General features: G+C 40.2%; 2 protein-coding genes across 3 annotated transcripts; one reads left to right on the top strand and one right to left on the bottom strand.

Moving 5' to 3' along the window:
* Positions 1-420: 420 nt before the first annotated feature.
* LOC145461607 (uncharacterized) lies at positions 421-5,113 on the bottom strand. Of its 2 annotated transcripts, XM_081445658.1 has the most exons (6): positions 4,725-5,113; positions 3,693-3,775; positions 2,929-3,129; positions 2,690-2,806; positions 1,885-1,971; positions 421-1,426 (listed from the first exon to the last, which is right to left on the bottom strand). In XM_081445658.1, the coding sequence occupies exons 1-6, from the start codon at positions 5,011-5,013 to the stop codon at positions 530-532; spliced, it is 1,674 nt and encodes a 557-aa protein (XP_081301784.1). In that variant the 5' UTR covers positions 5,014-5,113; the 3' UTR covers positions 421-529. The 2 variants fall into 2 exon arrangements, with proteins under 2 accessions (XP_081301784.1, XP_081301785.1); XM_081445659.1 differs by lacking the exon at positions 1,885-1,971 and having other exon boundaries at positions 4,725-5,108.
* A 5,814-nt stretch (positions 5,114-10,927) lies between these two features.
* LOC145461675 (uncharacterized) lies at positions 10,928-15,335 on the top strand. The gene is made up of 5 exons (XM_081445663.1): positions 10,928-11,281; positions 12,221-12,303; positions 12,696-13,025; positions 13,236-13,394; positions 14,560-15,335. The coding sequence occupies exons 1-5, from the start codon at positions 11,017-11,019 to the stop codon at positions 14,824-14,826; spliced, it is 1,104 nt and encodes a 367-aa protein (XP_081301789.1). The 5' UTR covers positions 10,928-11,016; the 3' UTR covers positions 14,827-15,335.
* Positions 15,336-15,743: the final 408 nt, after the last annotated feature.

The raw sequence follows: 15,743 nt of genomic DNA, 5'->3' as shown, positions 1-15,743 counted from the left end.
GTATGGACCTTGTTTTTGTCTCAGTCTCTTCTCGTCTAAAAGCCCTCACCCTGTAACTTCCTTCCTGGGGTCCGTTTCTCGAAAGCCTCGGAAACTTTTCGGGCCCGTAAAGCCATTTTCAGTTCATCTGTATCTAAAAACGGAGAAGTATATGCGTCTGAAACTTCTTGTATGAAGGGAACCTCTGCTCATATTAAGAATATGTGAATAAAACAGCTCTGTAATCTTAAGGTTCGAGATTTTGCTATGGTTTTACGGGCCCGAAAAGTTTTCGGGGCTTTCGAGAAACGAGCCCCTGATCTTCGTGTGAAAAACAGAATGGAAACAGTCTAAGGAAAAATATCCGGAACACTTCGTTGACTGCAGAACCACCCCAGAAAAAATATCTTTTTAAATCTCAGAAGCCCGTATCTTTTGAAATGCAACTTTAATCAATTTTGCTTACTACAGTCTCTTCTAAAGGGTTTCAACTGCATTAGCTAGGCTGATTGATGGAAATCAATTATTACGGAGAAGCATCGTCTTTACACTACTTTCCTTCCATCAATGTTAATTGTTCCGCCTGTTTTCGCAGCGCGGTCTTAAGAGAAACATTTTCGGTTTTCTTTGAAGCAGGCATCTTTACATCAGTCTTCTCTCCCTTGTTCTGGACACTTTGGCTTTGCTCGCTGGCTTTGGTTTGAGATTTGTGTGAAACCTTCCCCTCTCCATTGACTGCCCCTGTTTTCGCATCCTCCTTCGCGGAAACATTTTCAGTCTTCGGTGGAGTAGAACCCTTAACTTTCATCTTCTCTACCAAGTTCTTTACTCCTTGGCTGAGCTCGCTGACTTTGGTTTGGGTCTTGTTGGAATGCTTTCCCTCTTCGTTGACCACGCCTGTTTTCGCAACCTCCTTCGCAGGAACATTTTCGGTTTTCTGTGGAGCAGAACCCATTTTAACTTCAATTTTTTCCACCATGTTCTGTACACCTGGGCTTAGCTCGCCTCCTTTGGTTGGGGTCTTGTTGAAAACCCTTCCCTCTCCTTGGACTACACCGGCTTCTTTTAAAGGGGCCACTTTAAGCGAGGAAGTTGCCTTTGCCTTCTCTTCGGTTACGTCGGAAATCTTCGCCCCCTGGCCTTCGTCCTGTTCGTCACCCTCGTTCTCATATTCGGTATTGTCGTCGTCGCCGTTGTCTTCCAATGAGTCGCTATCCTCTTGTTCGTCGGGATCCGGAACGTAATCGGGATCTTCATCGGAAGCGTAGTCCTGGGGAACACTGATAAGCTCCACTGTCAATGTTTCCTCGCCGTCTTCCTTGTCGAACTTCCGCTTCCGCTCGGGAGAAACCGGAAATGGTTCCGAAGCTTCAATGATTCGGTGGTAGTCGCCTTTTGGTTTATAACGAGTAGATCTCCGAGGCTTTTGCTTCCGGCCCAGGACCTCCTGTCGGAATAAGCATACGACAACATCATTGACTGAAAAAAACTCGTGAAAAGCGATAAATCAGTACAAACGCCTTTTTTTTTATTTTCTACAGTTAAATAAGAAAATGGAGTTGAATTTGTTGCTCGTCGATTTAGTTCATTCCATATTGTCCACTCCTTAGTAAAGATCCCAAAAGCGAAAACGAGACGAGACTCACCCCAGACCTCTCGTTATTAAGAAGCGTTCATGTGGCTTCGCCGACCTATAATAGGCCATTTCTGAATTACCCTTAGCGTCTTTCTCAAAACGAGTCTTGGTGTCCATGCCTTCATATGAAAACGAGATTTCCTTCACATGCAAATTAAACTCATTTTCACATTGAAAGCGAGGCTCAAGGCAACTCGGAAATGGGCTTTTTTGTTTTGCTCTCGTGATTTTTTTTCGTTGTTACCGTGAAAGAGTTGTTGTTAACATACCCTTCCATCATCCAGGACCACTGGAGAGAAGAAAACTTTGTCATTATCGCTACGGTCGAAGAGGGCTGCTAACATTTTGTCCACTACCTAGAATTTTGGAAAAGCCTTCATTATTAATTGTTTGGCGACTGTGGTCCTTGCATTATTTAAAATATTCATTTTTTTTTAAATTAACGTGAGAACCACAGTTATTTGTTCCTTAGACGGCCAGTTATTCACAAAATAAAATTGATCAGCTTAAAAGTGACTAGCAACTGATTATTCACGGTATTCCAGGTAACATTTTGCTAAAACTACACTCTAGTTAAGCTCTGGGCCAGTTGAGAACCAAGAGGAGATGAGAGGGAGAGTACATAGGTTTTATTCCCAAGGAAACCCCCCTCAAGTTATTTTGAGATCACTCTCGATGGCATCCGATGATGCGGGGTTTTCTTTGCCTAGTTCCTAGGCCTCAATATTTCGCCGCGGTCGGTGGTTTCGGGTCAAGTGGTCTGGAGCGAAAATTTAAGTGTGAGCCGTTCGTTTTGGACACGTCACCGAAATCAATTGACCGTGTAGACCTGGGAGACTGGCCAAGGGTATTCTCAAGTGGACAGCATTTTCATCATCCACGAAGACATCCACGCAACACGCGTGTTAACATTATAGGGGGAAGACCTGGGAAGCATGTCTAAAATAACTTGAGAAGGATTACCCGAAGAATAAGGCCTATATGGGGGATCAACTCTCTACCCTTCATTCTGTCTTGCCAGGTCTTGCCAGAACTTATAACTGTATTTATGAAAACGTTGAGGCAGGTTTTTACCGGTAAATGGTGTAGCACGCTCTTTGTGGTATCCAAAGACCACAGAGCCACTGTTTTGGCGCCATTAAATCCAGCCAGCGTGACTCGCAATGGAACCGAGGCTGCGACAAGGAGTACCTGGAGATAGAGGGACGGACACTGTATGAGAGATCCAGCATATCTCGCGTACACATTTACTCAAATATAATTTACATGGAACTAAAGCATGCATTCTAAACGCTTTTCAGTCCCGTCCGTACCTTTTCTCCTCCATCCACGAAGCTATTAATAATCGCCCGGATTCGATCGACCTTGGTTTGAATAATCGGGGGGCCATCCTTCTCAACGTCTTTTGGTTTTCGCCGGGGTGGGTTGAAGTAATCAACTGCTGCTTCTGTCACAGTAAGTAATACCTCCAGAACGTCAGATTGCTCGAGCTTTGCGTTTCCGGCCGCCACAATCTGACAAAATAGACAAGGTAGGCCACTAAGTAAACAAGGTCTGATTTATGAGTGGCATTCCAGGCGCGCCAATAATTAATTGCGTGTAACTTAAGCACCATCATGAAACTCGACGAAATACGTTCCCCTTGTTTTTATTACACTTGGGAGGCTTTCACTCGTGTCCAAAGTAATTTGCATATACTATGGTTTTGTATTACCAAACTACATGATTGGTTTAAAAAGCTCGTGCAACTCTGTCATCCAATCAGAAGTAAAACCAACACTAATCGTGACTCGTTCGCTAGCGTTTTCCCGCGCTTCGCGTCAGCTGCAAATATTTTCTTCGAGTTTTGATTGGTTCATCGGATTGCTTGTGTCTTATGTGTTTGGCCAGAGTGATAACTATGGTTTTGGTCTTTCGGCACTCAATTGAAAACCACTCTAACAGCAAATGCTTTACCGATAACATTTAACCGAATTTGAAACAGCAAGCACAATCAAAGGACAGCTTACCGTCTTGTTTTTATTGTGTCAGATCAATCATTTTAAATTTTCCCCAGAAAGTTAGCGTCCTTACGTACCTTGCCTGTGCAGTCTTTTACCTCTGGCCATTTGTTCTCCAAGAACTGCAGTCCGTTGCAAGCCATGTTATCAACTTGAGAAACTGTTCAAGTGATGATAGAACATGTTACCAATAAGACTGGGTCACATGTATAAAGAGGAAATGGCTTTTCTTTTGAATACGAGCCTAGTGAATTATCATTTTCATGTGAGGGCGGGTTATTTCTACCGACGCAAAAGTTTAAGCGTAAGTACAAGAATTAGCATGTCTCGTCGTCAGGCCGGGATACACGTTCTCTTTAAGAGAATCGAGCTGTTGTTGTTTATTATGAGCCTGCGTTTTCCCTTGTGTTTATGTTGTTGTGTCCCGCTTGCTTATGCTGGTGCCTGTCTGTATGTGCACCGAGCCTTGTGAAGGGTCAGTTCTACCTTACGAGACTCATTTTGATACAGAGGCTAAGTAAGTCTCTTGTTCGCCTCTTTCTTTTCTCAAAGTCTTTTTCTAACCTACAGTTCAGCTTACAATGAAGTCACTGTTGTTCTACCGACCACCATCAGGAGGCAAAGAAATTCGACCTCTTTGGGCCTTGCTTAATATATGCACGGTATTCATGAATTAGATTTGGTTCTCTAGCTACGCGCGCGCGGGTGCACCGGGTGAAGTCCGCGCTTTAGCAATCTGTCAAAATGGGCAATTTACTGGTCTTAATATAATATCTAACTAGAGTACAAAAATTACGTTGTTTGTCATGAATGGGAATACTGACAATAGCCGTCAATACTTGCTTGTCCAATTCAACATTAACTAAGTTAAAATCAGAAACCGAATTCAGATGTCTTCGATTTATAAACAACTACTAAATAGATAATATAGAGAGTGCTCTTAAAACTTCAGTACTCATCTTGAAATAAGTTTACTCGTCTTAACATTTTACTCTTCTTAAAAGTTTTCACGACGTCTTTTAAGAGATTAGTATCTTGTCACATGCTTCATCAGGTGCGAGTTTCAAGAATGGCCTACACCTTACAGCCGGGATTTTGTAGGGGCTTACCTTTCTTTTCAAAGCTGCCTTTCAGACTCCCAACCAAACCAGACGAAGGCAAAGCAGTGTATGTAACCTTCACAGCGGCCCCGACCGCCTTCAACGACACTTCAGTTGCGCTCAAACCGATCATGGCGACTTTACTCTTTTCTTTGGCGAGGTCGTATATGCCCGTTACTCGACCACATGTTGATTTGACAATCGGTAATTCAACCAGACGGTTGAAAACTCCCGGCATTTGTAAAGGAGACCTGATAATTTCGCTTTCAGGGACGTGTTTGCTCTCTTCGCCTTCCATGACGGCCGTTCCCTCGGCAAGAAGGCGTGAACCGAACAACTTCACTGCTCGGCACCTTTAAAATCGTTTTGCGAGTTGAGCAATTTGCATATTCACCATGGGATGCACGCGGAATGTTTTACTCTAAATTATGCGGCAGCAAACACTTTTTTATTCAGGCGACAAAACAACATTTTTTAGGCCTTGTCACACTGAAATGGCACCGAATGTTTTCCGTCCAAACTGCGTCTGAGAAATTTAAAACGCCACAATCACCTGTTATTTTGGAGGGTCTCAATATTTTGGCATTTTGACGGCTAGCGATTACTTTATTTTCCTTATGGTTAAAAGAAATGTTTGAAACAATTGCCATTGTTTTAAAAAGTTAGAAATTTATTTTCAAGGTCAAAAAAAGTTAAAAATTTATTTTGATTATTGTAAAACATATTTAAAGTCTGGGCTTGGCTCAAGCTTTATTTGACCCCAAAAAGTATCACTTTAAAATGGACAGACAACGTTTTATTCGCTGTTAATCCCACCATCCCGCCCTTTTTTGCCTGGAAATCACGATCCCGCCTACTTTTCAAAGACGTTTCTGCGTTAATTATTAATTTTGTAAATTAATAATTAATTTAATTATTAACACAGAAACTTTTTAAAAATGGATATCGCATAAAATATCAGAAAGATTTAATAGGTAGCAGATAGGTAAGCACAAATGATTATAACGTTTCTTTCTGTAAACTGTTTACTGTTTTGTTTTCTTTTGGCTACGTATCAGTGAAAGAAAATGATTTTTCATTATCATATTCAGGGATGGCCCGTAAACACACCTGACAGTTTCTTTCAGAGCTTTCAGCGTCTTCACTTTCCTTGAAATCTGGGCTCAGAACTTTTCTTTCCGAATGAAGGCATTCCCGCTCGCACATACTTTTCGTAATATATTGCGACGCAGTTTATAACGTCTCATACTTCGTTCGGTAAATCATTATCACCGCCACCCAATGTGGCCATCCTGGCCAAGACAAGCGCTCTAGAAAAGGTCGAATGACTAGAAAAACTAGAAAGGCCGGGCCGGGGACGGGGGAAGGTCAAGATTACGTTCGCAAACGTCGAAAATGTGGGAAATGGATGGATGTCATTGATGTCAGAGGATCGCAATAGGACTCAAAGACTTCGTACAGTCTCACGATACTAACTTAGTCAAGCGATAATGGCTGCGTTTGACCGAACCTGACAGGGTACAGAGCCGTTGCCACTCATTACTTGAAACCTGACACAGCTATACGCACAAAAGGTTCATTTCTGCCCAACTTGCGGTTTTTGCGCTGGTCTGTTCCCCTTGCGAATATCGCATCCCAACCCCATAAAAACACGAAATCCCGCTCCCGCTCGTAATTGTAATTCCCGCTTCCCGCCCCTGTTTTCAGCTCAAATCTGGAATATCACGGCGAAAAAAAAGCCAAATCTCGCATCCCGCCAAACCTATTGGGGACCCTCATATTACTGAAACCAGGAGCTCATGACCGAAACATTTCCCGATGCAATTTGCCTTGTAATAGTAACCTTGTATAATTTTCAAAAAGGTCAGTTGCCTTCATGCCAAAAGAAAGGTCTGTATTTTGCTCTATGATCTAAGGACGATTTTTTTTAGCTTAAATTGTCTTCTGGCAAATGTAAATGTTTTTTAAAAAGTATTTACAGTGGAATCCATTCGGGATTTTCCCTGGAAATTCCGCGGCTGGAAACGTCACGAACTGCGGTCATTTCGCAGCAACTAAAAGTACAAAGTTCAGATTCTACGGCGAGCCAAGATGGTTTCAATCCGTGGCCGTCAAAACATGGGCGTGCGCACTCGGAACGGGAATGTAGAACTACACGTACCATGTCATGAGCGTGTGTCAGTTGTTCCGCGTTGTGGGGCGCAAAATTGCACGAGTCTTAATATGAGCTGGTGGCTTCCATACGATTACTCGATTATTACATGGCTGAGTAAAGCAGTGATTTCTCCACGCACAACAAAGTGTGAATTCGGACGAAAATACGGACTGTTTTGTAATGTAGTCTGCCCGTATGGGCAGAGGAAGAACTAAATCAGTAAGTCAAGACGAGACATCACGTGATTAGAAGGTACTGACGGAACCCTTGATCAGCGTTGACAGGGTTATAGCCGCTGGCATAGCATAGAGAGTCGGCTGGATTTGTAATTCACGTATCGGAGTTATGGCCGGCGGAGAGCCGAGCGTGCCACATGGAAATGTTACGTGTCGATCCGCTTCCAGCCCAAACTGCATTCATTCCAGGCGGAAAAGTACAAGAAACGTCGAGAGAGGAGACCAGGGCGTCGAGAGGAGAGCAGGGCGGGAAAGCGCTTCTTGCACGCGTTTCTCCTGCACTCTGCTAGCCGAACGCTAACCTGTGGTCAGGCGTTCTACGTATACCAGCAGGATCTTCGTTCCGGTTGCTTGCTTAATTAAAGTGGTACTGTGATCAAATTTTACCCCTTGATTTTTTAGGTACATCATATAGAATTCCACGAAGGAATAAAAACGCCGTTTACCGTTTGCAAATATCTACATTAGTTCCGGACATATTTAAGTTTGAAAAATGTGTAAATATGCAAATGACATGACTGATGATGTCATACACTCAACCCAATATTATATCAAGTATTTTATATAGAGCTATCTTGACCAATTTGCAACGCAGAGCATTGGAACTTGGTAGGCTAATAGTTCTACAGAAAACACACGTTACCTACGGCTATAAAAAATTCTGTTCTCATGGCAACTCACTCTTTTCCGGTCCCCACCCACCTGATTTCAATATGTTAGTTATTTTCAGCTCGAAAAACGTTAAACGAGGCCACAAACTCGGGCTAACATATTTATATGCTTGCTGGATCGTGCATATGAGGCACCATTTGCAAATATAAAAATGGAATACCAAAGGTGGCCAGAAATGCCTTTAATATTGAGGAGGTCTGGAACCCAGTATCTTGCCATGGTAACAAAACTGTTATGCTCGAATTGCGTAGCAAATTTAGTAGAATCTTTCTGCAAAGAATCAAACATTTCTGATACAAATTGGCTGAGACATCTTTTTTCATCATATCTGATGAAAATTTGGTTGAGTGTATGATGTCATCACTTTGCTAATTTGCATATTTTAAAAACTTGAATATCTCAGGAACGAAAAAAGATATTTGAAAATAGTAAACAGCATTTTTCTTCTCATGCAGGCTACTTGTTTATGTTTTAAAATGGCTTCGTTAGGAAAGATGCGATTTTCCTCATAGTACCACTTTAAACATTTTACAGTTCTTTTTTGGGTACCCCCCAAAATAGAAAGCCTGAAACAGGTATTACCGGGTATTTCGGTGGAATGTTTCCACTGGCGGAAGTCTTACCACATGGGGTGAAAAAATACAGAACTCGACACTTTGTCACTCCCGCCTTGCGGACACCCCGCTATTGACAAAGAGCTCGCTCTAAACTACACCCCTGACCGAAACTACAAAGAAATGTATAGAAGAAACTACCACTATTTTTGAAATTGTCCCGCATCCACGTCGGATTACATTGTGTACCAAATAAAAAAAAAAACAGTTAATCGTGAAAACAGCACACTTCATGCGGTCCCAAACTAATATTTTTATCCCGGTTCCTCTCTAACTGGCTAGTTACAATCGACAACTTCGGGGGTACTCCCTGATATGGGCTTTTTAGGTATGTGCGGCCCTAAAGGAGTTTTTTTTTTTTTTTTGCAGCCGTTTTGGTCAGAGATATAGAGTATCGATTTTGGTCTCAATTAGGTATCGTTTTTGCACTTAAGTCTTGAATTAGGTATGTTCTTAGAAGGAGTTACGTTTTCATCATTATCAAGAGAAAATGTTGTCATTATCGATCAAAGTCCCTTCGCAATGCCTCTAAACATCGGTCTGAACTACGAAAGGTCTGAAACAGGGTATTGATTTGGGTCAAGTTTTGTATTAAAAAGGGTATCAAACTTTTGGGCGGGTCATAAGTAACGTAAGGAAAATCGTAGATTTTAGTCCTAAATAGGGTAAGGGTTTTGGGAAGCGGCGCGCACACCCCCACTCGATTGTTCTGGGAATACCCCTCCGGAGCGGACAACTTGAGTAGCTTGGATGTATCGACCGACTGTAACAATGACTGAAATTTATTCTTTAGTATTGAAATGTTCAGTACATTCTATGCACTATTTTGTCCAATATTATAGGAGGAGTGGCAAATGGTCCATCAAAAACTCTGGGTCTCGCAAATTTGAGTCTAATTCCTCGTTTTTTCCGTCCGGTATGTGCGTGCCGCAGTCCTCGATTTTTTTCAAGGCTAAGAAAGTCTGGAAGTCCCTATTCGTTTGTTTGTTTTTATAAATGATGTATTCTCGTCACTTGACTATTAAATTTTGATAACAGCTGTTGATAATGAAACTTTGAAATTTCCGAGAAAGGTATTAAATATCCTAAATTATCCTCAATTATCTGAATTTCACAATCCTTTTTTCACAAACCTACTGCGATACAATTTTGAAATTTTTGGCCTAGGTGATTTAAAATCGGTGTAATTTCACGACAAACGTAAAAGATATTTAGACAGTTTTTCGAGATGTAAGACAATTTTGTGTGATATTTAGAAAATTTCTTGAGAATTTCCGGAGCAATAGAGAGGTTGGGTAAGCATGACGTTAACGGCAGACGGCAAACGGCAAAGATAACTTTTGATTTTGAGTTCTTTTCTTCTAATCCGTAAGTAAAGCACACAAAAATGGAATACCTTCTCCTACTATTCATTGCAAATACAAATAATTTCACCCTACTGTACACACAACTGAAGAGAGACGGCAAAAGTTCCATTTTTGCCGTTTGCCGTTTGCCGTAAACGTCATGCTTAACCTCTCTAATATTAAGGCGATTTTACGTGATATTCGTGGAAAGCCCTAACTAAGTCGAAGAACTTTTGTCCCCTGTGGAATTGTGTAATTATGGAGTTTATTGACTGTTGACAGATTTTCAGATTTGATTTCTCGTAAATACAAGCGTTTTACAACTGAAGGCTCCTGTGTTATGTAAGACCTTTGTAAGTTGTAAATGGTGCGTACCACAAATTGAAAGAAAATGAAAATTTTAAAAGATTATCGCAATATACGTTATATGTGACACTTCACAACAAGAAATGGGTCATTTTCATCACACCAGGCTATTCTCGCTGTTTAATATGGACACGAAGTGATGTCCGCGGTAACGAGAGTTGACTGTTGATAAACATAACACCCCGCTAATACCAGAAGTAAAATACGATTTTTTGGCTTTCTCCTCAGCGAACTGTTCAGATAATGTTGTGTTATTTAAAATACCGAAAAAACTACATACTTCTTTTTTTTCAGGATCCGATTATTTTGGTCCGTGAGTGTTCGCTATTTCTTCCGCTGTGAGATCTTTGAACCTTTTGTTTCTGGAACGTTACGTAACCAGTGCAAAGAACAACTTCCGGTATTCACCTTGAATGACCTTTCGGGGGTTTTGTCACGTCGTCACATGAATGTTCTATTTTGGCCGTTTTTCACGCACTCTTTTACAAAACAAAGTCCGCTTGAGCTTGCCACTGGATAAATGGTATCACCCAAAGTATAAATAAAGAATTTGTGAACACATTTCGAGATTTCGAAAGGAGGATACTGAAATATAAAAGAGCAGAGGTCGTGTCCAGTCACGTGGGACTGGTGTCCCACGAACTTTGCCCGAGAAGTACTCTGGAACTGGTGATTACATCATTTGAAACAAACATTACGGACTTTCTGATTGGTCTAATTGCCCATGCGAAAGAGTGTTTTATATTACAACTGTTATGATTGGATAATTTTAATCGGCTCTACCGGGACCAAAGTCCGACGCTCTTCGCAATAAAGATTGTATTCTGATCGGTTTGATAAGTCTTGTGATCTACAGTAGCAAGCGGTAAACGTTGTGGCATCGCAAGGAAATCTTAAACTTGACTAAGAAACATGGCCTCTGAAGTCGCGATGACTCTTGAAGCAGATAACAAGTCTTTCACGACTCGTTTTTGGGACCTGCCCGTAGCAAGGGCTGCCGTCGGTCAACTCACTGAAATTTACAATGCAGTGAAAGAACGAAATTCGGTGACCAGAATGGCTTGTAATGCTGGTGAAAGCACGATTCAGATGGCGAATGCTGCCACCAAGCCCATAATAGAAGCAGCAAACACCTATTCACTGTCTAAACCCATCGTTGGAACAGTTGAATGCGCTGGTAAGTGTCGACAGCGAAAATTTGTTTTGATTTCGAGCACGTATTCTTAAATTAGCTTGCGACATTTTATAAGCTAAAGTTTGATCGATTGAGCACGCGTTGGTTTCGTGGTAGTTTTTTTTTTTCGTCCATTGTTTTCACCGTGACGAACTTAATTTGACAGATTCGCTAATTTATTTGTCGTCTTACACAAATGTTGCAGTGAATTTTCGTCAAAAATACCTTTGTTTATGAGGCACATCTTGTTCGTATCTATATCGCTATCGACGAGTTCTTGAACTTTGATCACGACCCTTACGCTTTGTGCCGTTGTTTATCTTTCCGTTAGTTACGGTTTTCGACAGAAGTATGCTACATTGATCGCAAGTGGTTGGGAGTTATAGGGAAATCTCACAGAAATTGTTCATTAAAAGTCGATTGATAAAATCTATGATTTGACTGCGAGTTTCCTCGTGTTTCTACGTGCAAAATATAATCCCTTTTCATTGGGTTTGGGGCGGTCTTGGCTTCATATCAGTGTAACTGGATAGTTTTCATGCATGTAATTGGACAGTGTCTGTGCCCTGTGATCAGGTACTGTCGGGAATTGGTCTGCCATCCTGGTCAACTGAATTTCACCCAAACATTGAACCAAAATTTTGTTTTCCCTCCAATTTTTGTATTTTAATCACAGTGGTATCCCTTTTTCTTGAACCTGTGATTTTTCGAACCTCCCAATTATTTGAAGCAATATTTTGTTCCCTTGGCAAAAGTATTGGGAGAAATGTACCCTTGATTTTTCGAACCTCCCAAATTTTCAACACTGAAGCTAACCCATTTATGTACCCCTCAGTGGTTTGAAAAATTGGGAGTCCACTGAGTTAGTAAAAGGATTTTGTGTTGGCTGATTCTTTCTATAAAATATACGTGTATATAATTCTTTATATCTTCTTATTACAGCTGCAACCATTGACCGTGTTGCATCAGAGACTCTGGCCAAGGTTGAGGAGAAATGCCCCATCATCACCAAGACCCCCACTGAGGTAAGATGTCTTGGCTTACTTCCTTTCCTACATGCAACACACATCTATTTTGGGGGTTACAAGTGGCTGATGTTTGTGCTGAAACTTTATTCTGAGAACATCTTTCTCAACCATTTTAAAATTCGTCAAAACTGGCTGAAATGTTTTCTGAGTGGAATTGAAGTTACCAGTTTGTTACAGAACCGAGAAAGAAAATGGAAAGGAACTTCCTTAAAGGATATGTTAACTGTAAACTAATAGTTGAGTTAAACATTTTATTTTGAAGACTAAAAGTTGCAGTCTAGAAACTTAAAAGCCATGATTATTTGGGAGTGCTGCAGATTTCTTGCTTGGATCTTGCCAATTCAGAAGTTTACCGTAACATTTTATCTTAAATATCATTGCTTTCCTAGATCAAGTCAACTGTCACAAACACGGCATCCGAGTACTACAATAAAGTACAGAATAGCTCTGTTGTCAAGATGATGGTTGCTACTACAGATGGGATGTTGAACATCACTGAAGTTGTTGCTGAGGTAGCACTGCCAACTGACGGTAACTGTGATGAAGACATGAAAGAACTGGAAACTGCTGATGAAGATGCCTCTAAAGGAGCCATAGTTAGAGCCCAGAACCTGAAAAGAATGGTTTTGCGCAGAGGAAGGAGGAAGCTGAAGCATTACAAAAACAGAGGAAAGACAACGCTTATGTCCTACGGGCCAGTCAAGTTCAGTGTTGATACGGTATGCACAGGGTTTGAGTAAATGCCATACTTGATTGGGCTAGAGTGATGCATTCTTATCTATAGTTACATGTACGTGAACATCTTAAGACTTTGTATTGCTACTCTCTCAGATTTTATTCAGACTGAGACATCAGGTTGCACCACCGAAGAGTTCAGTGTCAAGCACATCCTGTTTTATACTGATCTGAATGTAATTCCTGTTTAACAGGTTAGCAGTTTACAGGAACAGGTATCTGCCTTGATTGGAAAGACGACTGATGCCAGCAAAAAGGTGTACAGTGCATCCATGTACATCCCCAACATGGCCCTTGGACTCACAGGAGAAGTCATCGTCTCGGCAAAGGAGTTGGTTTTTGCTCTTACTGAGGTAAAATTTGAATTGTGTTTGTGGTCATACTTATTAAATTGTTCTTCCAAGTTTGTCTTTCCTAGTGTGCAGAGTACAGATGTGTCATAGAATTGGCAACATTTTTCAACTGCAAATTTTCATTCATTAAATTTATAGTGAAGGTACAAAGGTACCAATCTGTGGTGAATGAAGTCTGATACCCTCTAAAAACATGCTTTGACATGTATAAAAATAATTAAAGATGATCAGAACATAGATATGGAAGTATTATAAGAATTTTTCTCTCCTTTTTTTTCATCTTGCCCTGAAGTTTTTATCAAGGTGTTTTTTGAGGGTGACTTACATAATTTGTATCTTTTTTCATAATTTTTGGTATACCTTGTTTTTCAAATAACTGTTAATTTGTCCTCGAAGGGCAACTATAGACAATGATCTGCTCCTCCAAATCAATTTGGATGAGCATCTTATAAAAAAAACTGTTGAACGGTCAGTGGTTTTGAGTTCGGGATTTATGTTCGATCCTCACTTGTGCAGTACTGCTCCATGATATGCAAACAATAATAAGCATTTTAAATTCAAAATAATTTTGTTTGCGTTCAGAACTCAACATGTTTTAATGTGACCTTGCTTGCGTTGGGAGTCAATCACAAGCACATCTGTGATATTCATAAGACATAAGATCACTTTTCAGTTTTTTTGCCTACAAAAGGACAAGTTTACACAAAGTAGACTTTCTTGTGACAGTTTACAGGGGTCCATGTGTATGTTGGATGTGAACTCGACAAGTTTTTTCCCTCATGGAGATACCTTGAAAACTGTATACTAATGTGTGGAGCTTGTTAAATTTTATTAATCTTGCGGTTATGTACGGCATGTCCTTAGGACTAGCTCATGAAGTGTGACTGAAACTTTAAACTTGTCATATCACAGTGTTTTCAGCTGCTTTGGTAGTGAAATTCTAGCTGTGGGAATAGTGAAATTCTAACTGTGATTTTCATTGGCTGTGAAGTGAAGCATTGTGATCACCAACAGCTTTGAAATAATCAGATCCAAATGCAACTTAAATACTTTGAAGTGGATAAAGATCATAATTTGTACCTAGAACCCTACAGTGAAGTAGTAAATTGTAGTTGTAATGTGTCCTGTATACAACTGTGATTGACATTAACATTGATATTTTTAGGCTCACTCCATCTCTGACATGCCTGCTGCTGTTGGAAATGTGATGATGAAGGCTGTTCAACCGATTTCCGATGCAAAGGACAGACTTGTTGGCCACGTCTTTGTTCCCCCACAAGTCATGACAACCTACCTCCTCTCCTCTCGTCCCATTCAGTGGATTATCCCCCAAATTGTGTCCGTCGAAGACATGAGCAACATGGAACTCACAGTGGACGAAGTTGACACAACAGAATCAGAAGGAAACGAAAACGAGAAAGAGTCATCATGAAATTATTACAAATTTATTCTTCCTAACTTAAAAAATAATTATGTCACATTATCATATTTGTGAATCCAAATATGCCCAGAAAAAAATCAATAATCATTCTTTATAACGTAACTTGGTGATTTGTTTTACAGGCTTGCATCTAAATTAAAATTTTTATATGCTAAAATTCTTTTCAACCACTACTTTAATCAGAGATGGACTGTAATAAGATAGTCGCAATTCCTTGTTTGTTCAGAAAATCCAAAAAGTAAAACACTGGTACTGGAAAAAATTTCTCTTATTTTAGTTGTTAAGTAGTTTGATACCAGTAACTTACTTGAAAGAAATTGTACGTAATGGTTTTTCTTTTATATTATGATCACTAGTCAGGGAAAGACATTCAGTTGATGACAAGGACTAACAATGTGATTAGGCTGTTTATGTTGTGCAAGATAAAACAAAACAAGCGAATCCTGACTATTGTCTTATTTGTAGATGTGTGAAGGAGCAATAAACTTTATATCAAACAATATGAGTCATAGACATTACTTGAACACTCTGAATACCAGTAACGTAAAAGAAGTTTCCCAAGAGGTCAGTTTCTTTCTGGTTTTTTGTCTTTCATTGAAAAGCATTTGTTATTGCTACTGTTTGAAAGATACAGATTGAACGGAGAAAACATCTTGAAACTTAGCAGTACTAAAATAGAAAGTTGGTTGAATTTCAAGTTGACTTTTGAGTCCTAGATGAACCTAATATATCCTATTTAAAATGACCAAAACAGGCATTCAAGTTTTTTTTGGAGGGGAGAGCAACCCAAGATGAAATTAGTAGCAAGGATAATAGGTTTGATTGCCATTATTATTTGTTTTTTTTCACTGTCAGTCCACATTATTATTGTGGACTTCAAAATTGAATGGTTAGGAGATAAGGACATG

This window comes from Orbicella franksi, chromosome 1 (genome assembly GCF_964199315.1).
Source record: "Orbicella franksi chromosome 1, jaOrbFran1.1, whole genome shotgun sequence".
In the NCBI taxonomy this organism is placed as follows: Eukaryota; Metazoa; Cnidaria; class Anthozoa; order Scleractinia; family Merulinidae; genus Orbicella; species Orbicella franksi.
Note: the sequence above shows the minus strand (reverse complement) of the source record. Positions and strands in the feature narration are given on the sequence as shown.

Bases quoted from the DNA above. Each gene is read 5' to 3' on its own strand.
- LOC145461607 (XM_081445658.1), bottom strand. From the start codon at position 5,013: ATGGAAGGCGAAGAGAGCAAACACGTCCCTGAAAGCGAAATTATCAGG. The intron at 3,130-3,692 runs GTACGTAAGGAC...CTATTTTGTCAG, and splicing joins TAAAAGACTGCACAGGCAAG to ATTGTGGCGGCCGGAAACGC. The intron at 1,427-1,884 runs GTATGTTAACAA...TTATTCCGACAG, and splicing joins TGGTCCTGGATGATGGAAGG to GAGGTCCTGGGCCGGAAGCA.
- LOC145461675 (XM_081445663.1), top strand. From the start codon at position 11,017: ATGGCCTCTGAAGTCGCGATGACTCTTGAAGCAGATAACAAGTCTTTC. The intron at 11,282-12,220 runs GTAAGTGTCGAC...TTCTTATTACAG, and splicing joins TGGAACAGTTGAATGCGCTG to CTGCAACCATTGACCGTGTT. The intron at 12,304-12,695 runs GTAAGATGTCTT...TTGCTTTCCTAG, and splicing joins TCACCAAGACCCCCACTGAG to ATCAAGTCAACTGTCACAAA.